General features: G+C 34.0%; 1 protein-coding gene across 3 annotated transcripts in view; it reads right to left on the reverse strand.

Annotated features, from left to right (window-relative positions):
* NOVA1 (NOVA alternative splicing regulator 1) overlaps positions 1-16,587 on the reverse strand; it is a 155,556-nt gene that overhangs the window by 19,070 nt on the left and 119,899 nt on the right. For 2 of the 3 annotated variants that reach the window (XM_055716231.1, XM_055716233.1), the window contains exon 4: positions 10,395-10,466. The exons of the other annotated variant lie outside the window; for it this stretch is intronic. In XM_055716231.1, the coding sequence (XP_055572206.1) occupies positions 10,395-10,466 (72 nt within the window). The remainder of the gene's footprint in view (positions 1-10,394; positions 10,467-16,587) is intronic. 3 annotated transcript variants of the gene reach the window in all.

The raw sequence follows: 16,587 nt of genomic DNA on the forward strand, positions 1-16,587 counted from the left end.
CTGCTGTAAAAATAACTTTTGTAGTTAAGTCATTGTACAGCTTATGTTGTGTAACTAGACTCCTTAATAAAAATAAACCTATAAGAAAGGCATCTTTATATTCAACCATATTTTTATGCTAAACCATACATGGACTATTGGCATTAGTAATATCTAAATCAAATTCTTAAATTCAGATTTTAAAGTAGAACTTTCATCCCATCAGAGTTGTAATCTCCTCTTATTATCCTCATTCATGAGTTCCTGTTAATGTGAGATAGGCATAACGTACAATTTACTTAGAAATTGCATGCAGTAAAGACAACCCTTGGTGTATGCATACACGTTGTGTACAGCCAATCAGTCTTTAATGTAAATGTTAAAGTGTAGCATTAATTATCTAATTATTTTGACATAATTAAAGCATGAATTTATATAAAGCAGCCTCTTAAATGCTCAGATACAGGTGAAATATAACCTGTGAAATAACTTTAACAGCTATGTTATTTCCTTCTGTTTCTAAACCTGAATGTGATAATACTGGTTCTAGACTATATTTACACAGTTATTTTACTAAACATTTTAAATATATTATGGAAAATAAATATTCTGCAAAGATCTGCTTATCTTTTGACTTGAATTCTTTTTTTCTGCATCACTTAATTATTATACATGACCACTGGTTTGCAGAAGATCTGGAGGAATTCTATTTTGCTTCAGTACTCTTTCCTAAAGAATGTCATTAATCACAGTTTAATCCATTTCATAAACCAGTTTTATTGCTTAAAGCAGTAACACTTTAAAAGATCTTACATGAAGACTACATTTCAGTATCTCATGGATGGGGGCAGCTGTTAATTTATCACAATTATTAGCATTACTATTAAGAGAAAAAGTGGATCAAAATTTTTACTGCATTTATGTTTTGGTTAAGTGAACGATAAAAATAACCATTCAAAGCTGAGAAGCATGGAGATCATATTAGGTCATTAGAAACATGAAAGAATTTACATTGCAGAACAACTGCCAAACTACAGGCTTTCAGAAACTTTAAAGAAATAGAAATTTAAAACATACTTTTCTAATCCCATCCAGATCACAGGTGCAAGTTGAAGTCAATTAAAAATTTTTCATGTATATATTATTGTTTAATAATATGAAAAAGAAAGAGAAAAAAAAAAAGAAAATAAAAGAAAGACTCTGATCTCTAAGGCTGGAGGTGCCATTTGAGAAGCAGGGGAAAACAGGTCAAGCAGCCAGCAGGCACTCTGTGCAGCGGGACAAATACTCTTCAAGACTACAGACTGCAAAGATTCAAATGTAAATCACTGGGAGGTAACACAGCAGCAGACTCGGCCCCTGGGCATTTCTAAGGATGCTTATTAGAGCCTATGGTCAGGATCTTCCCACTGATCCACTACTTGCAAATTATGCCTCTGAATAACTGTTATTACCTGTAGGGAGTTTTATTTATTTTCAGGGGAAAAAAACCCCAACAAACAAACAAAAAAAACCCACAACAACAAACCAACCCAAGCCGCTTCCCACCCACCCCCCTCCACCAACCCAAAACCAACACATGTCAAAATGACCACAAGGACAAAACTAGGGGAAGATAACACTTCTAAATAAGATGCAGCTACATATTGTTTTGACTGTAGGGTAAAGGTATTGACTATGTTAAGTCTGGGATGCTATGCTACAGGCAACAAATGCACCTTATCTCTGGAAAAGAAAAAACCTCCCACCTCTTATTGCCTACAGTGCAACAAGTCAACCAGGTTCTTTCACTGACTTGTATATGAAGAGCACTCCCTTCTCACTCGAATCAGGCAGATATACCTATTTTAATTGGTGGGTTTGTCTCATTTCTCTATGACCTCTGACCACCTGACAAACTCTCAAAGCTTGCAAAAGGCAGACGATGCACCCACGCAGAGCCCGCAGGAAAGCGCAGGGCACTGTTGCACTGTTCCTACAGCCAGTGAAAGTGATAATGTTTCAGATGGCACAAAGGAAATATTAACTAACATCTGCCCAAAGCAGGATCTTCTAGGGCTAGGCCTAACCATGCCTCAGTCAACTTACCTCTGACATGTCAGAAAAATATGCTATTGTCTTTTCTACCTTATAGTCTGTGCTGTGCAGGATCTGTCCTGGTGTAACAGTAAGCTCCGTAACCTCAACATTTCTTTCCACGTTCTCATACAACTCTTGATCACATAAACTCTGAACTCCCTAAGAGCTGCTATATTACATTCTGAACAGTTGAAAATTTAGAGGCTAACCTTCATGTGACTGATACCGTACACAGCAGAAAAAAGCAATAAAGACATCCAGCTCTGCATTCTGCAAATTGCTCTGACATTCTCTTTTCTCTGGGTTGTTCAAACAGCAAAAAGCACTCTAAGTGACTCTGTGCCTGTATACCTTAGAAGATGGTTGGTTTTTTCTCCTGATGCTAGTTCTGAATGAAAATGTATGTCACCAAACTTGACTATTAAGCACCCAATGTCAAAGACAATCTTGGATACAGCACAGTTACATGCTGCCAACTTTCACTCTAACTTACATGGGATGGATTTTGAATGTGGAAATATCTGGCACTTTATAACATGATATTTAGTTTCATTTTGTATTGATAAAAGAAGTATGCTTAAAACAGCTGGAAAACAGAAGATGGGAAAAAATGAACACCCCTTTGCACAGGACATTTGAAGACCCCTACCATATTTTAACAAAGAGAAGAATGTGTATTCTCCAACTTTTATGGGTTTAATGATCCTTTTTCGTAAGCAGATAGGACCTTTTCTTAGTACAAGGACATGGACAAATGCCAAAACCTACATATCATATTTACAAATATCCTAAAATGAAAGAACAAGATCTTCAATTACAGTGCAAGACTTTTTTTTAACTCTTAAACAACTTGAAGACATCCATGTTAGTCTAAAGCAAAATCCATTCAATCCAAATAACACTGTCTTCTTACATGTTCACTCCAAAATATTTTAAAGTGAATTAACCCCACAAAAATAATAAGTGTACAGGAAAGTGTAGCAAATTTTCTCCCAAATCTCAGCATGTTCACAGAAGTAATATTGATTTAAAAGGAAATTAATGAGATCAAAAGTAGGCCTCATTAAAGTCACACTACAGTAAAATTTATGTTTTCTAAATCATCTTAGTATGTTTCCAAAACTCTTTTAGTCCCTTCCTTTAACATGTTTTAAACTATATGGCTAAGCTAAGAATTAAAACCAGTAATAAGCTAAGTCTTCATAAATCCGTAACAAGGGTGACCATGTAATATCTTGTTAGAAGCTGTTTTTTTACATAAACAAATTAGTTTGTTCCTTTGTTTTCTCTTTTTTTCAAGCTTTAACTTCATATGTGATTTTTGTTTTGTCCCTATTTATATCTATAGGGGAAAAAACAGACAAAAAATATAACATCCAGGTAGACTTCAAAGCATGAGGAGAAATTGATTTAAGACATTTATCCATTTTAATAGAAAAGGAAAAGCAATGCTGTCCATTATGCTGAGTAAAGTATACCTTTCTGAAGAGGGGATGGAATAGGAAGCCAAGTGATTCTAATTCTTTTCAAGCATAAAATCAAAACAAGATACACGAACATGGAAGCATGTTTTTACTGACAGGACTGCAACTGGCAGATCGTTCATGACAACCTATGAATGATATGCCAGTAGTATTCAGAGACTTAGCAGTGAGAAGCTACATCTTTCCCCATGTCTCATGAATGCTCCTGACAGCATTTCCCCTATGTTTAAGGCAGGAACAATGAACAGTGAACCCTAAAATTGCTATGTGGTGGGAGAGAGGAGAAGAAAGGAAACACATACATTCAATATAAAGGAATATGAACACAAATAATTACCTACACAGTTGTCCAAAGGGGAAAAACTCAGACAATAAGAAAGAGTAAAAAAAAAAACCCCAAACTGATTTGCATATAGGATTTTAAAAATTGTTATTTAAAAGTTTTTATAGTATCTAATATATATATATTATATATATATATATATAGGAGACAATGCAAACAAAATTGCTGATCTCAGTTACTGCAAAATATTGGGAAAAAGCAGTCAAAGAACAAAAGAAATATAAAATGAATGTATTAAACCTGAGAACCAGAACAAAATGTCTTTGGTCAGTCTATGGAGTATAGGTTAATTCTGCTTGGAGTTTAGCCATGAAATGAAGCATTTCAGCTGAAGAGCAGCAGCAAAGGTTACCTCTGAAGCACCAGAATCTCTACTGGAGTCCTCTCACTTAAACAGGAGAATGATTCTCCTTAGCCCTTTCCAGCTATATTACCCGAAACATTATTTATTACCTGCTGTCCACAGTGTGCTATAGGCAAATTTTAATCAAAAAAGGAACTGTCTTATTAAATTGAATCAAAACAGTCACTTTACAGAGATATGAATTCACAGTCAATAAAATTATCTACAAATGTGAGATGTAAGATTTTCTCACACTAGAAAAAGAAGTGTTTTTCTAACTAAAGTAAGAACTTTTATTCAAACTTGTTACAACGCACAATGTCCAGTGTGAAGTCAAAATTATTACTGCTTATGCCTGATAGCAATAGCAAGAACAGAAAAGAACTCTGAATGTGAAGCTGAATAACTATTAAAACTGAAGATGAAAGTCCTTGCTGAGACTTAACCAAAAAGATATGCTATGTTGAGAAATTTTGTGAAAAATTTTTCTGTAGGTGGCAAGAGTCTACCATAAGTTTGGGAAAAAGTCAGCACTATACAAGGCCTATTTCTTCAACTCCATTCCCCTAAACATCACAACGAGATTCTTACAGTTATCTTACATTCCTTAATACCACTGCCACTGCCACACCAAACCTGATTTCCTTCTCATGCATCTGCTTGTGAATAAAAAATGGTTTTATGCCATAATTACAAGAATATACATGTTTAATATACTAACAATTTATTGTATTTGTGGTCTTCATGTATTTATAATTTTAGAATCTCCTGTACTAAATTCTTTAGTGATGGGTCCATATGAAACCTTGTCTATTAGATGAAGTCTCTTTCATATATTACTTTTGTGCGTGAAACTCAGGTGTCTTCTAGATTTAAATAAAACTGTTGTATTTATCAATGACCAATCTGACAGGTTGAAAAAAGGTCAAATTGTTATCTCACAGAGATCTACCATGGCAAATATTCTGAACAATCAAATTAAAGTAAGAGGGGTTTTAATGCTACAGCACCTTTTATCAGAATGCTAAATAACTTTATATTAACTTTGCTTTTAAATACACAGTAGTGGGATTTGGAAATATCAAGTGATACATCCAGCATCAGTCCAACTGTGACAGACCTAAGAAAACAGATTTTCTCAATACCACTGTAAGAAATGACATTAAAATTAGATTAATATTACAGTTAAAATATCAAAGATAGAAGGTCTTAAAATAACCCTCACATCAAATTGTCCAAGGCAAATAGAGACAGTATCTTTGTGGCCTACGATGGCCATCTAGTATCCTGGGATCATCATTAAAACTCACCATTTGTATTTTAAGATTAATCTACTGATAAAAACCTTTATAATTTGGAAGTTGTACATTATACATATTTTAAAATTCCATGTCCTAATGATAACAGAAGACTAAAACAAAGCTTTCTTTCCTAAAGCTTTCTTCCACCTCCCGCAACAATCACATATTAAATACAAGGGGTGTGAGTTCATATCATGCTTTAGAAGCTGTCAGTATGCTGTACAGTATGCCTCTATTTTCAGATTCTACCTCTTTATCAGGAATGAAAAGATTAAACTTCTGCAAGTCATTTTACAGACAGGGATAGGGCTGTTCTTAGAAGTCAGAAAGAGGGAGAGCATATGAATCAATCAATACAATTTAGAAATATCAATTAATCCCCCAAACGCTAGTTATATATACACTATTACATCCTACTGCAAGCTATAGGTTTTGCATAAAATAGAGAGATAATGTAAGCCAAAAGTATAAATTTCTAATACCGAGACTGTTAACAGTCACATGCTTGTGCCGCACCTGCTGGGTACAGGCAGTGCCAAGAAAACTGGCTCCATCCCATCATGTAAAAAGGTTGAAAAGTATTATTACAGACACTGCAGCAACCAGATTGACCTAGATATCCTCCAAAAAACTGTAAACTTTGAGGACTGAATGGACAAATTCTACATCTGCACTCCGCAAATTTATATACACTATATTAAATGATAGAACAAGAGTTTCAGGTGCAACAACAAAGAAGCAACATAGAAGGTATAGTTGTAAAAAATGCAAAAGCCATGGGAAAAAATAGTGTGCTTAAAGTAAAAATAAGAAGGTTTATATAGTAAATTAATGTCACAGAGTTTGTGATGATAAATCCTATTATATTACTAAGGTTAAGCCTATCTAAATTATAATGGAAGAGGAAAGGACTCCTACCTATCACTCTCCTGACTCACTTGCAAGTGGGAACGTGTGTTTGGCCTTTTATTCTCTTACACTCAGTAGTAAAGGTCAGCAGCAGTATCAATCTCATGGAAAAAGGAAGGACTGGAGAAGGAAACATGCAACGCTTTGCAACTGTATTTATAGGTGTGTATCAAATAGACAAAGGAGAAATACAAAGCTTAGGTTTATAATCAGTTGTGTTTCTCCCTCTAAAATAATAGTAACATCAGTAAAACAGGCAGATTAAAAAATAATCTTGTAAGCAAAAGAAAATATGTAAACATTTTAATTGTAGAAATACTTGTCTATTGAATGTCACTTAACTGTTAAAATCAGTATTAAAACTTGTACCTTTGCAAGTTACTACACAGGAAAAGCAAGCATGTTTTATATGATGCTTATGGTGTTATTCACCAATTTTGAGGTGAAATTCCTAGTTGAAGTGTACGGTGGAAAAGTAAAATTGATTTCTTCCTTCTGGTAAATAGAAGTAAAGATATATTCTGGCAGCTCCAGGGGCATCAGCAGAACAGTTTTATCACTGTAGCTATATGTCTGCCAGTGTTCTGTTATAAACAAAGCTGACAAAGTTCAGGAGGGGGTAACAGAAGCTCTGGGCCTAAAAGTACAGAAAGAAAAGTACAGAGTTCTTTTCAGTGATAGGCAGAGGGGGGTGGGGAGTTGGGTAGTTATTTGAAATGTCCCTAATTCTATTACCTCTGGTTCTTTTCTTCCTTGGGAAGTCTGCAGTATGTGAATTTTTAATGTGAACAAAGGCCCAAGGAAGTTCTACTGGAAAAATAAACACGACATTTGCAACAATAATATTGACAGAAGTCTATCTTCCTGGAACAAAGCAGTAAAGAAAAAAAAACCCTCAATGCAGAGGTTTCTGTTGCATCCATGGCAATTCCGTATAATAAAACACATGACAGTTCTGAAGGAACTGTTTTCTTCTACCATATAAGATATTTTAGAGACTATCCGCTTCTCAAGAATGATAAAATGAGTCATTTCACGAACACTAGATTTTTCAAAAAACAACAATTCATCAAAACCCGAAATTGGCATACAAAGGTGTTATGATCTCATCTGAATGGCGGCAGAGTGAGTCACTAGAAGGAAGGCATAACACAAACCAGATTTCCTGCTCAGCTTCCTCTGACCTCTGCTGGCAGAGCTATTTTCCTCTTGTGGTAAAAAGTGTGCCTAGAAATTGTTCTACCCACTATGCAAGCTCTGTCAGGAGCATACAACGGACATGCTTGTACAGCAGGAAGTATCACATCAGGTATGCTCATCAACACACACACCCGACAGCTCTCTAATTGCAAGAACTTATGGGGAGTCCTCCAACCCAGTTTAAAGATTTCAGTCCAACAGCAATCCAGCATTAAGTATTGCCTAGACATTGGTTAATTGCCTTACTAATCTTCAAGATAAAATATCACCTTGTCACGATTGAGATATAGAAAACTGAATGATCTTAAGCGTGATATGCTACTATAGCCACACAATAGGATGTACTGTGCATTTATCTTAAGCCTTCACGCTAAAATTCCTCTCATCCAGTTAAATAAGCTCTTTCCTGTTATCCAAATGCAACAACTTGTGAGAAACCCCACACCTGAACGGTTATTTTTCTGTTGAGAATCATCTTATACAGTCATCTATCAAACCAAACATTTGTTGTTGTTCTCTAATTCTCTCCTGTTGGGTACTTACATGACTACTGACAGGTTTGAGATTACTGTGCTGGAACCTATGTTCGTGTGACAGTCACAGTGCAGATACTTGCCAATACACCGGTGCAGAATGCTAATCACTACTACAGCCTGGGAACGATTGCCAGCTACGTCGCTTATCACTAGAATGAACAGCAAGGCCTTAATTGCCTCGTGTGTTTTGTGCTTCCTGCTGGAATGGCTAGAAAACCCTAGGAAATACTAAGAGGGATAAAATAATTATAAACCAGTAGAAATTTCAAGAGTTAATGATAAAAGGAGGTCCAAAAGTCACTTAAGGAATTCATTACTCTTCTTCATATATACAATTTTTGATGCTGTTCAAAAGAGACCTTGATTATTTGTATAAAAACTAAATTAAACAGAGCTTACGGATAAAATGCATTAAAAGATGTAATGTGGGATATAGGCAGGATACAAAGCATACATTTCCCTTAGTTTGTACATTCAGCTATATCACTTGACAATATGCTCATAGAACAACTTCCTATAAAAATAAACAATTTTAGCTATTAAGAAGTCATTTAAAGTTTCTATGCTACACTATAATTTTGATAATTCAAAATTCATGGAACAGATGCAAAGTAGGTACTACTTTGATGCTAATTAAGCAGCATGCTCAAACAGTATTTCCTGTAAATAAAAGCACCTATTCCTTTTTCTCCAAATAATGATCATCGTGGTACAGTTATAATTAAAAAAAAAGTGGGAAAGACGACACAGAAAAGAAAAATAGGAAGAATACTTTTTAAAAATAACTGTGCCTTCGACCTTTTCAAAATTTTCTAATTAAAAGAAACAAAGTACTAAAATTAAGCGAGAGAATAAAAGCTGAACAGAGTGTTCATAAAATATCCCTAGTTGTTGGCAAAGATTTTATCTTTGTCATTTAATGATGATGAAGCCAAACTGCTGGAATGGAAGCAGGCTGATGAAGAAGGCTTTCAAATTGAAGTGAGGAATATCACAATTTATGTTTTTCTTAGTAGTTCCTCTATCTGTACAATTTCTGTCTAGATTTCATTACTTTCTGTATTAGATGTCCCTTTCAACATGTGTTGATCAAAGACATACCACTTTGATATGCTTGCGTTCTGTTATATGTTAAATTGTTCATACAGCCTGCAAGTTCTAAACGGCTCACAGAATATCAGAGGATCAGTAATTAATAACAATGTTAACTTCCCAGCGAAATCAGCTTGTGAAGAAAATATTTCTGGTATTTGATCTAATTTGTGCAGGATCTGATAGAAGCATTCAGCTAACTTCAATAAACAGATTGTATGTTAAAAACTGTTAGCACATACCAAATAGTTACATTATTTGCACACAAAGTACATTAAATTTAACAGTACATTTAAAAAAATGAATAAGGTATTTATTAAGCATGAATCAGTTCTAAAAAGCATGGTATGAAGTAACTTTAACAATTTGCATAGGGAAGGCAAAAAGATACACAGTATGATGATTTGTGGACATAATGAACTGGACATATTTATTTCCAGTTAAAAGAGAAATAAATTAATGTAATTCAAATACTGCTAAAACCACAGTCTAATCATTTAAAAATCAGACATGAATTAAACTTACTTAGATGTGTTTAGTATATTTTTAGAGAGACTTGATTTTACTTTATTCTTCATCAATACATTTTCATTTCAAATCTATTTTCTTACTGCATACACTATTTAAATAAGGTCCCTATGTTACCGTCCACAAACACATTTCAAAATTCTTAAAGTAAATAAACAAATAAGTCTGTTTGCCATTCCTAGGTTGATACCCAGCTAATTAAGCATGGTTTCAGAGGTACTTCCATTATAATTTATAAATGATCCAAGAAGTAAATACGTGTGTGCATATATACATAAACATACATGTACCAAGAGTTACTCTGTCTACAAACACACCAGCATGTACCCTTGCTATTTATTAATCAAATCAAATTTTTTAAAAAAGACTATTTTACAAGATACTTTGCTTTCATCAGAGTTTTAAAAAAGACAACAAAACAAATTAAAAAAAGAAAAATGTTTTCCATTCAATTTAGCAATTTCTAACAAAAGATATCTATGGTTATGGGTGTATATATGTGAATGAACGAATAAATCCTTAACCCACCATATCTTTTTCTCCAGTTTGCAAGCTGTCACCCGTGAAAAGTATGGTGTAGATGGTAGGATGATACTGTACCTGATTGGCTCTGGAGGTGGTCATGGGATCAGATGGAGAGGACTTGGTGGTAGTTGGGGAAGATGGCAATGTCTGGGAACAAAGCAGTTCAGGAGCAAATCAACCTTTACAAGCCTTAGACTGAACAGTTAAAAAAATAAATAAACCAACAAAAGTAACATAACTAGAAAATTAAAATAAATAAAAAATGCCTAAGACAAAACCTTTCTCCTACTCATTGGAACTTAATGGAATTTAAAGTCAATTAGATAAATAATGCATGTAAATATGCATGCTTATGCATGTAAAAACAAATTCATGACTTGAAATCAAGATGGTGAACTCACATAAATACTCAAAATATGCTGGCCACATGAGGAATATATTCTTTCCTCTCTCCTCCTCTTGGGGAAAATGAAGACTATAGTAAACAAAAATTCCAGCAAGTTCAATGAGCACACTAGAAACAGTTATCAGTCTACAAACAAACAGAGCCAACGTCTGAAAGAAGTCAGAGACATTAACTTTGGCACCTTGTAATGCACCATTCTATAGCACGGACTATAGCCAGCAAACTGTGTTCCATACCTTACAACAATTATACTGAAACTACGGAGTTCTTAGCAATATGCTAACTGCTAAAATATTCATTGCTCGTTTTTAATCAAGAGGCAGGTGAAAAAATGTAAACACCAATCTCATGATGGATGAACATGCAACTAATACCTTCAGGACAAATTTTTACAATATATTTATGATTAGCTTTAAAAACATTCATTTAGTTGAGGAAAGGTTAATAACTTATCATCAGGCCTGTGTTCAAAATAAACACAAAAAAGAATTAAGAGTCACATTTATTGATCATGTTTTCTAAATAATATACATACGCTTAACATTAATTCTTGAACATATCAAAAAAGCACTTCTCTGTTTAAAACTTTTATATACACATTTCTCTTTTTAAAGTATTAGATCCTGACAGAATAACTCTTCTTTTCTTTTTATAAATGTAGTGAAAATGTAAAATTCCAATTTTCAAAACATAACATACAATACTTATTCAACGCATGTTTTTTTGACATACTCATAAAATATATTATAAAATATAAAAATTACACTATTTTTACTTTAAGAAATAAGGTGTTAAAATGCTATACAATATGATTTATCATATGGTCATATAATTACTAACCAAAACTATTTAGAAGTAAATGAAGCAAAATTTCACAGTTTCTGCAGTTCTGCTACTTACAATCATTGACAGCCCCTCATAAAATAGGTATACATACTTTTGCACTAAAACTCTTAATGCATATGAGAAAGCTGGGACACTGTGAATGCATAAAGTTTGTGTATTAGCAAAATATGGGCTTGTACATATGCACACACAAATATTTTAGCTGTATGTTAAGCAATATGAAGATCCAGTTTTTCATAGTTTGTACATAAACAAGTAGCCAAAACAGGAAAAAATGTCTTAAGAAACAGATACTTATTTTGTGTTTCCAAGTTATAACTCATCTTATAAAACAATAAAAACAAGAATAAAACATATACAGCTTAAGCACCAACTGGGACTCTTTCATGAGTCTTAAGTAAAAATTACTATACCATGGATAGGGCTTTATAAAAAATAGGTAGCTTGGCAAAAGGTTATTGGTCAGCAGACACTATACATTGTGAAAATCAGAGAATTATGAAGGATTCTGCCGTGTCTTTCTGTAGGGAACATGGGCTCATTTGTGAGGGGCTAGAATTACTGGCAAAAAGAAATGCCAGGTTCCACGATAGTACAGGGCTATACCCTATCCAATTCTCTTTCTGATTCGAGTGGGATAATGCACTCTTTCTCTTACCAAAGCCTGAAATTGCAATGAACTGGGTTTATCATTTAAGCTTAAACTAATGGGGAAAACACAACAATAAAACACCCCAACAAAACAGCTTGGAGAACTGTAAATTATCCCGGTAGATTTTCTTTATCATAGTTATATATGAACTAAAAAATAATAATAAAAATTGTTACTATTTTCCAGAAGAATGCTGAAAATATATTTTCACTAAAATATTTCAGACGTCTGATAGTCTGTGTGATCAACACCACTGCTAACTAAAGCATACTGTAAATTGTTTTGATATGCTAAAAGCTAATTAATAAAAAAAATAGTTTGTTCTTCACAGGTGTTACTAAATCTAACTAGTCGATTTATAAGAAAATATGTAGAACACTTCAACACTGAATAATGACCCAATCACTGACACCACAAGTAATTTAAGGAACTGGAAGCATCTCTGTTTTCAATTCATACCGATTTTCCTAAAGCACGGTAATGTATGGCTGTGATGAAAAAGGAGTGACAATAATAATTTCAGTTGAGTGTTGAACTATAACATCTATTAAGTAGAAGCATTTCATTTTTCCATTTTAGCAAAAGCTTGTTTAAAATACAATGGGAAAAAAAGATTAAAATATACAAAAGCAAAATAATTGCATTAATGAAGAAGAATCAAGTAGGGGCATATACGTTTTGTTCCAAATATACATACCAATGACAAAATACTGAAAATGGCAATAAGGAGTGTTTTTGATTTATGTTTTTGGTGTTTTATTCTTTGTATATCAGGTTTTGAAGGCTTAATCTATCTTACTTTGGCTACTGAAAGAACTGGGTTTTGGTTGTTGTTGGTTTTGTGGGGTTTTTTTGGTTGGGTTTTTTTTTTACGTATCTCTATACATATATATATAAATAAAAGAACTGAGCATTTTGTAAAAATTCATCCATTTTCACGTCTCTGTATAATTCTGAGACACACCTATATATTTCTTCAGTATTAAGTTAACAAAAATAATTTCTCAAAAACAAAAAAACACCACAGGCATTTGGATTTTGTATGGAATTTTCACTGGCTGAGAAGTAATTTATTGATACACTGAACTACTTTGCAAGAACTTTTAGGCAAAATTACTTCTTAAAGTTGGATAGAGCTCAATAATTCTGATTTATTATGCAACATAGAATAATTCTTTTAAAATTTGGCAAGTGCTTTGCATTAGGCAAGCACTTGAATTTAGTAGTTATCAGGCTTCTGGGAATGAGATGTATAAAGTGATTAGAAATCATAAGATGAATTTACATTACAGAGTTTCAATTTCTGAGACTGAAACGTATGTACTATAATTGAAGCTTTCCTGAAATTGCAGGTTGACTGCTGGCAAGGTTATAGAAAAAAAATAATCGTTCAGAGTTTCTACCATACACTACTTCTAAGACTTCCAAGTTTGTTTTAAGGTATATCATGAATAGTATAGTCCAAGCCACGATGAAATTGGTCTTCTCTGCTTTCTCAAATACTATTTCCTTTCCTATTTCTTGTGAGACAATGAATGGAGGGCTATATTTACAGGTGAGAGTGTTGTTTGCTTTTACTTCAAGCTTTTAGAACATAAGTTTGAGAAAAAAGATTTTAAGTAATGAAATAGGAGCTTAATTTTAGCAATAAAATTCTGTTTGAGCCATATTTAAGTTGTAGTATTTTCTGAAAGTCCAAGAAAAACTTCTTGTGTTGCTCACAGGAATTGTTTATACTGTGAGAGGCTGTTTCTAGGCTGTACAACATACTAAAGTGTGCAGGAAGTTGTTCAAAGCATCACACTTCCATGCTTCATATTTTTGAGTACTGGAGTGAAGATACAGCTGTATCACAGCAGTATAGAATACATATACTCCATGTGTACAGTGTTCCAAAAGATCTCTGAGCCCTTTTTCAATGACTTCATGAATTGGCTAATGCAGAGCCATATATAAATGAGAAAAGTCACAACCTCATATAAATGCACTAAAAAAATATCAGTACTACACCCTAGATATTAAATATTGTACTGAGACAGGTAAATTCATTCTCAGTACCTATTAGTATATTTATACATATGAGTAGAAAGGCACAAAATTAAATGCTATTTGAAAACAAGCTTGGAGACACGAAAGCGTATAAAGAACATCATTTAAATGTGAAGATAAAACTGTATTTACAGCTTACCAATTTCTAGTGGGCTTGCCAAACAAAGGAAATCTTGGTAATAACATTACTCACATTCAATTACTATTAATACTGAGCTAATACTGAGTTTCAGTTTGCATGTATTAATATTGGTGCCTATAAATCACTAAAATTAATGTGATGACAAAACTAATTTGCTTAAGCCAGTATTTTAATGCACTTTAAGAAAAGGTGGTATCTTTTTTGAATTGTATTAAATAGTTGAATACCTTCTGCAGCTAAAATGAGAAACAGAGATCACTGCAAGGCCCTATTGTGCTGAGCAACATAAAAGACTGACTTACTAGGCTTTCAACAGTATCAGAGATGAGCCTTTCTAAACAGACCACTTGCTTTGCTAAACATATTGAGTCTTCTTTTCATCTGCTGTGAACTCCTTTAATCTGTAACTTTGGCAAGTGAGTATCATCTCAGTGATGACCGCATAAATACACAACACATTTCAAAAATAAAATTTGGAAAAAGAAATGTTCAAGAATTAATAATTTATTTAAAATCCCGATTGTAAAAAGGCTACTTTGATGACTTTGGTGACATAGTTGTACTTGCTACCTTTTCACTTCTGTAAAGAACAAATAAAATATATTCTGATGATATTTCATCCTCTTTGTGTTAGGTTTTGCTTTTATGGAAAAGAATACACAGGGCATAGGGCAATACAAAAAGCCTAAAAAAGCCAGCATATATAGATGGAATGGTTACTTATAGTTTTTTACAGAGGTAATTTATCTGCATTTATGAGCTCTTGGGGACTTGTCTTTGAAAAAGGAAAAAAGTGTGGTAAGTATGATGTAAAAGAAAGATTATCCTGTGTTCTGTCTGGGAACAAGGAGGAGTAAGGAGCCTGAACCAAACTAGTAGGTGCCATTTGGATCAGCAGAGTAACACTGGATGGAGGAAATGATTTAGCATAAGGATTACAGTAAAATGGACAAAGAATCAGGACCTTCCCTTTCCTCAAAACTTGTCATGGTAACACAGAACTAATGCAAGATCTGGTGCTGTTATATAGAAATACAAGAAGACTCAAGTAAACAGACACAGGCATCAAAACAGCTAGGAAGATACCGGTCTAAGATTTGTGTCAAAGACCCAAGTCCTAGAAGAAAAAAAAAATGTCACCTTTTGATTCTGGGCTACTTTGGGATTTGGAAAAACACCACCAAAACTACAAAGCCATCAGAAGGCATGAGATAACTTCAGACTTTTTTTAAGAATCAGAACACTGCTGAAACCTCCACAACCTGAACATTGCTGTTCACCCACCAACAATTTTTTCTATTTGCATTCCATTTTTTAAGCACGTACAATGAAGAGTTAATCATCAGCTACAGTGTTAACTGTGTTCATAAAATACGGTTTCGCATACTTACTGAGATTGTATCCAACACTAGTGAAATGAAAAGAAAATTAAAAGAGTGATCTGGTACTAGAATTAAGTCAAGGGCATATGAGGGACAGGATATTGCATACATAATTTTATAGAATGCTAAACTTCTGCCATGGGATCTAATGTATAGACCTGTCTCTCTAGTAAACAATGGATTTTTTTAATTTTTTTTCCCCCTCAACCTGTAAACACACCTGCATATCTTATTGTTCATTGCAGAATGGCAACTAGTGCGATTCTTCACCTACATTCACAAGTGAGAAAAATTTATGAGAAATTGTGGACTAGATGAAGAGACACAGTGATCTACAAAACTACTTGTTATTTACCTCAAATAAAAAACTTAGTTTTTTTTCTCATATTCTGGAGTTTAATAAGGTTCATGTAGGTGACAGACTTGTTTTAAATGGATGATAAAGAGAAGAAAGGCTCATCAGAAGGGAGAGGCATTTTAAGAAACTAGTGAATGTTTCTTAAGGAAGGATGGACTTAGGGGTATTGGTGGTGAAAAACTGACTATGAGACAGCAATGTGCGCTCACAGCCCACAAAGCCAATCATATCCTGGGCTGCATCAAAAAAGGTGTGTCCAGGAAGTCAAGAGGGGATTCTCCCCCTCTACTGCATTCTCATGAGACCCCACTTGGAGTACTGCATCCAGCTCTGAGGCCCCCAGCCTAAGACAGACATGGACCTACTCAAGCAGGTCCAGAGAAGGATCATGAAGATGATCAGGGGGCTGGAGCACCTCCCCTGTGAGGAAAGG

The sequence above is a fragment of the Falco cherrug genome, chromosome 7, assembly GCF_023634085.1.
Source record: "Falco cherrug isolate bFalChe1 chromosome 7, bFalChe1.pri, whole genome shotgun sequence".
NCBI classification, from domain to species: domain Eukaryota; kingdom Metazoa; phylum Chordata; class Aves; order Falconiformes; family Falconidae; genus Falco; species Falco cherrug.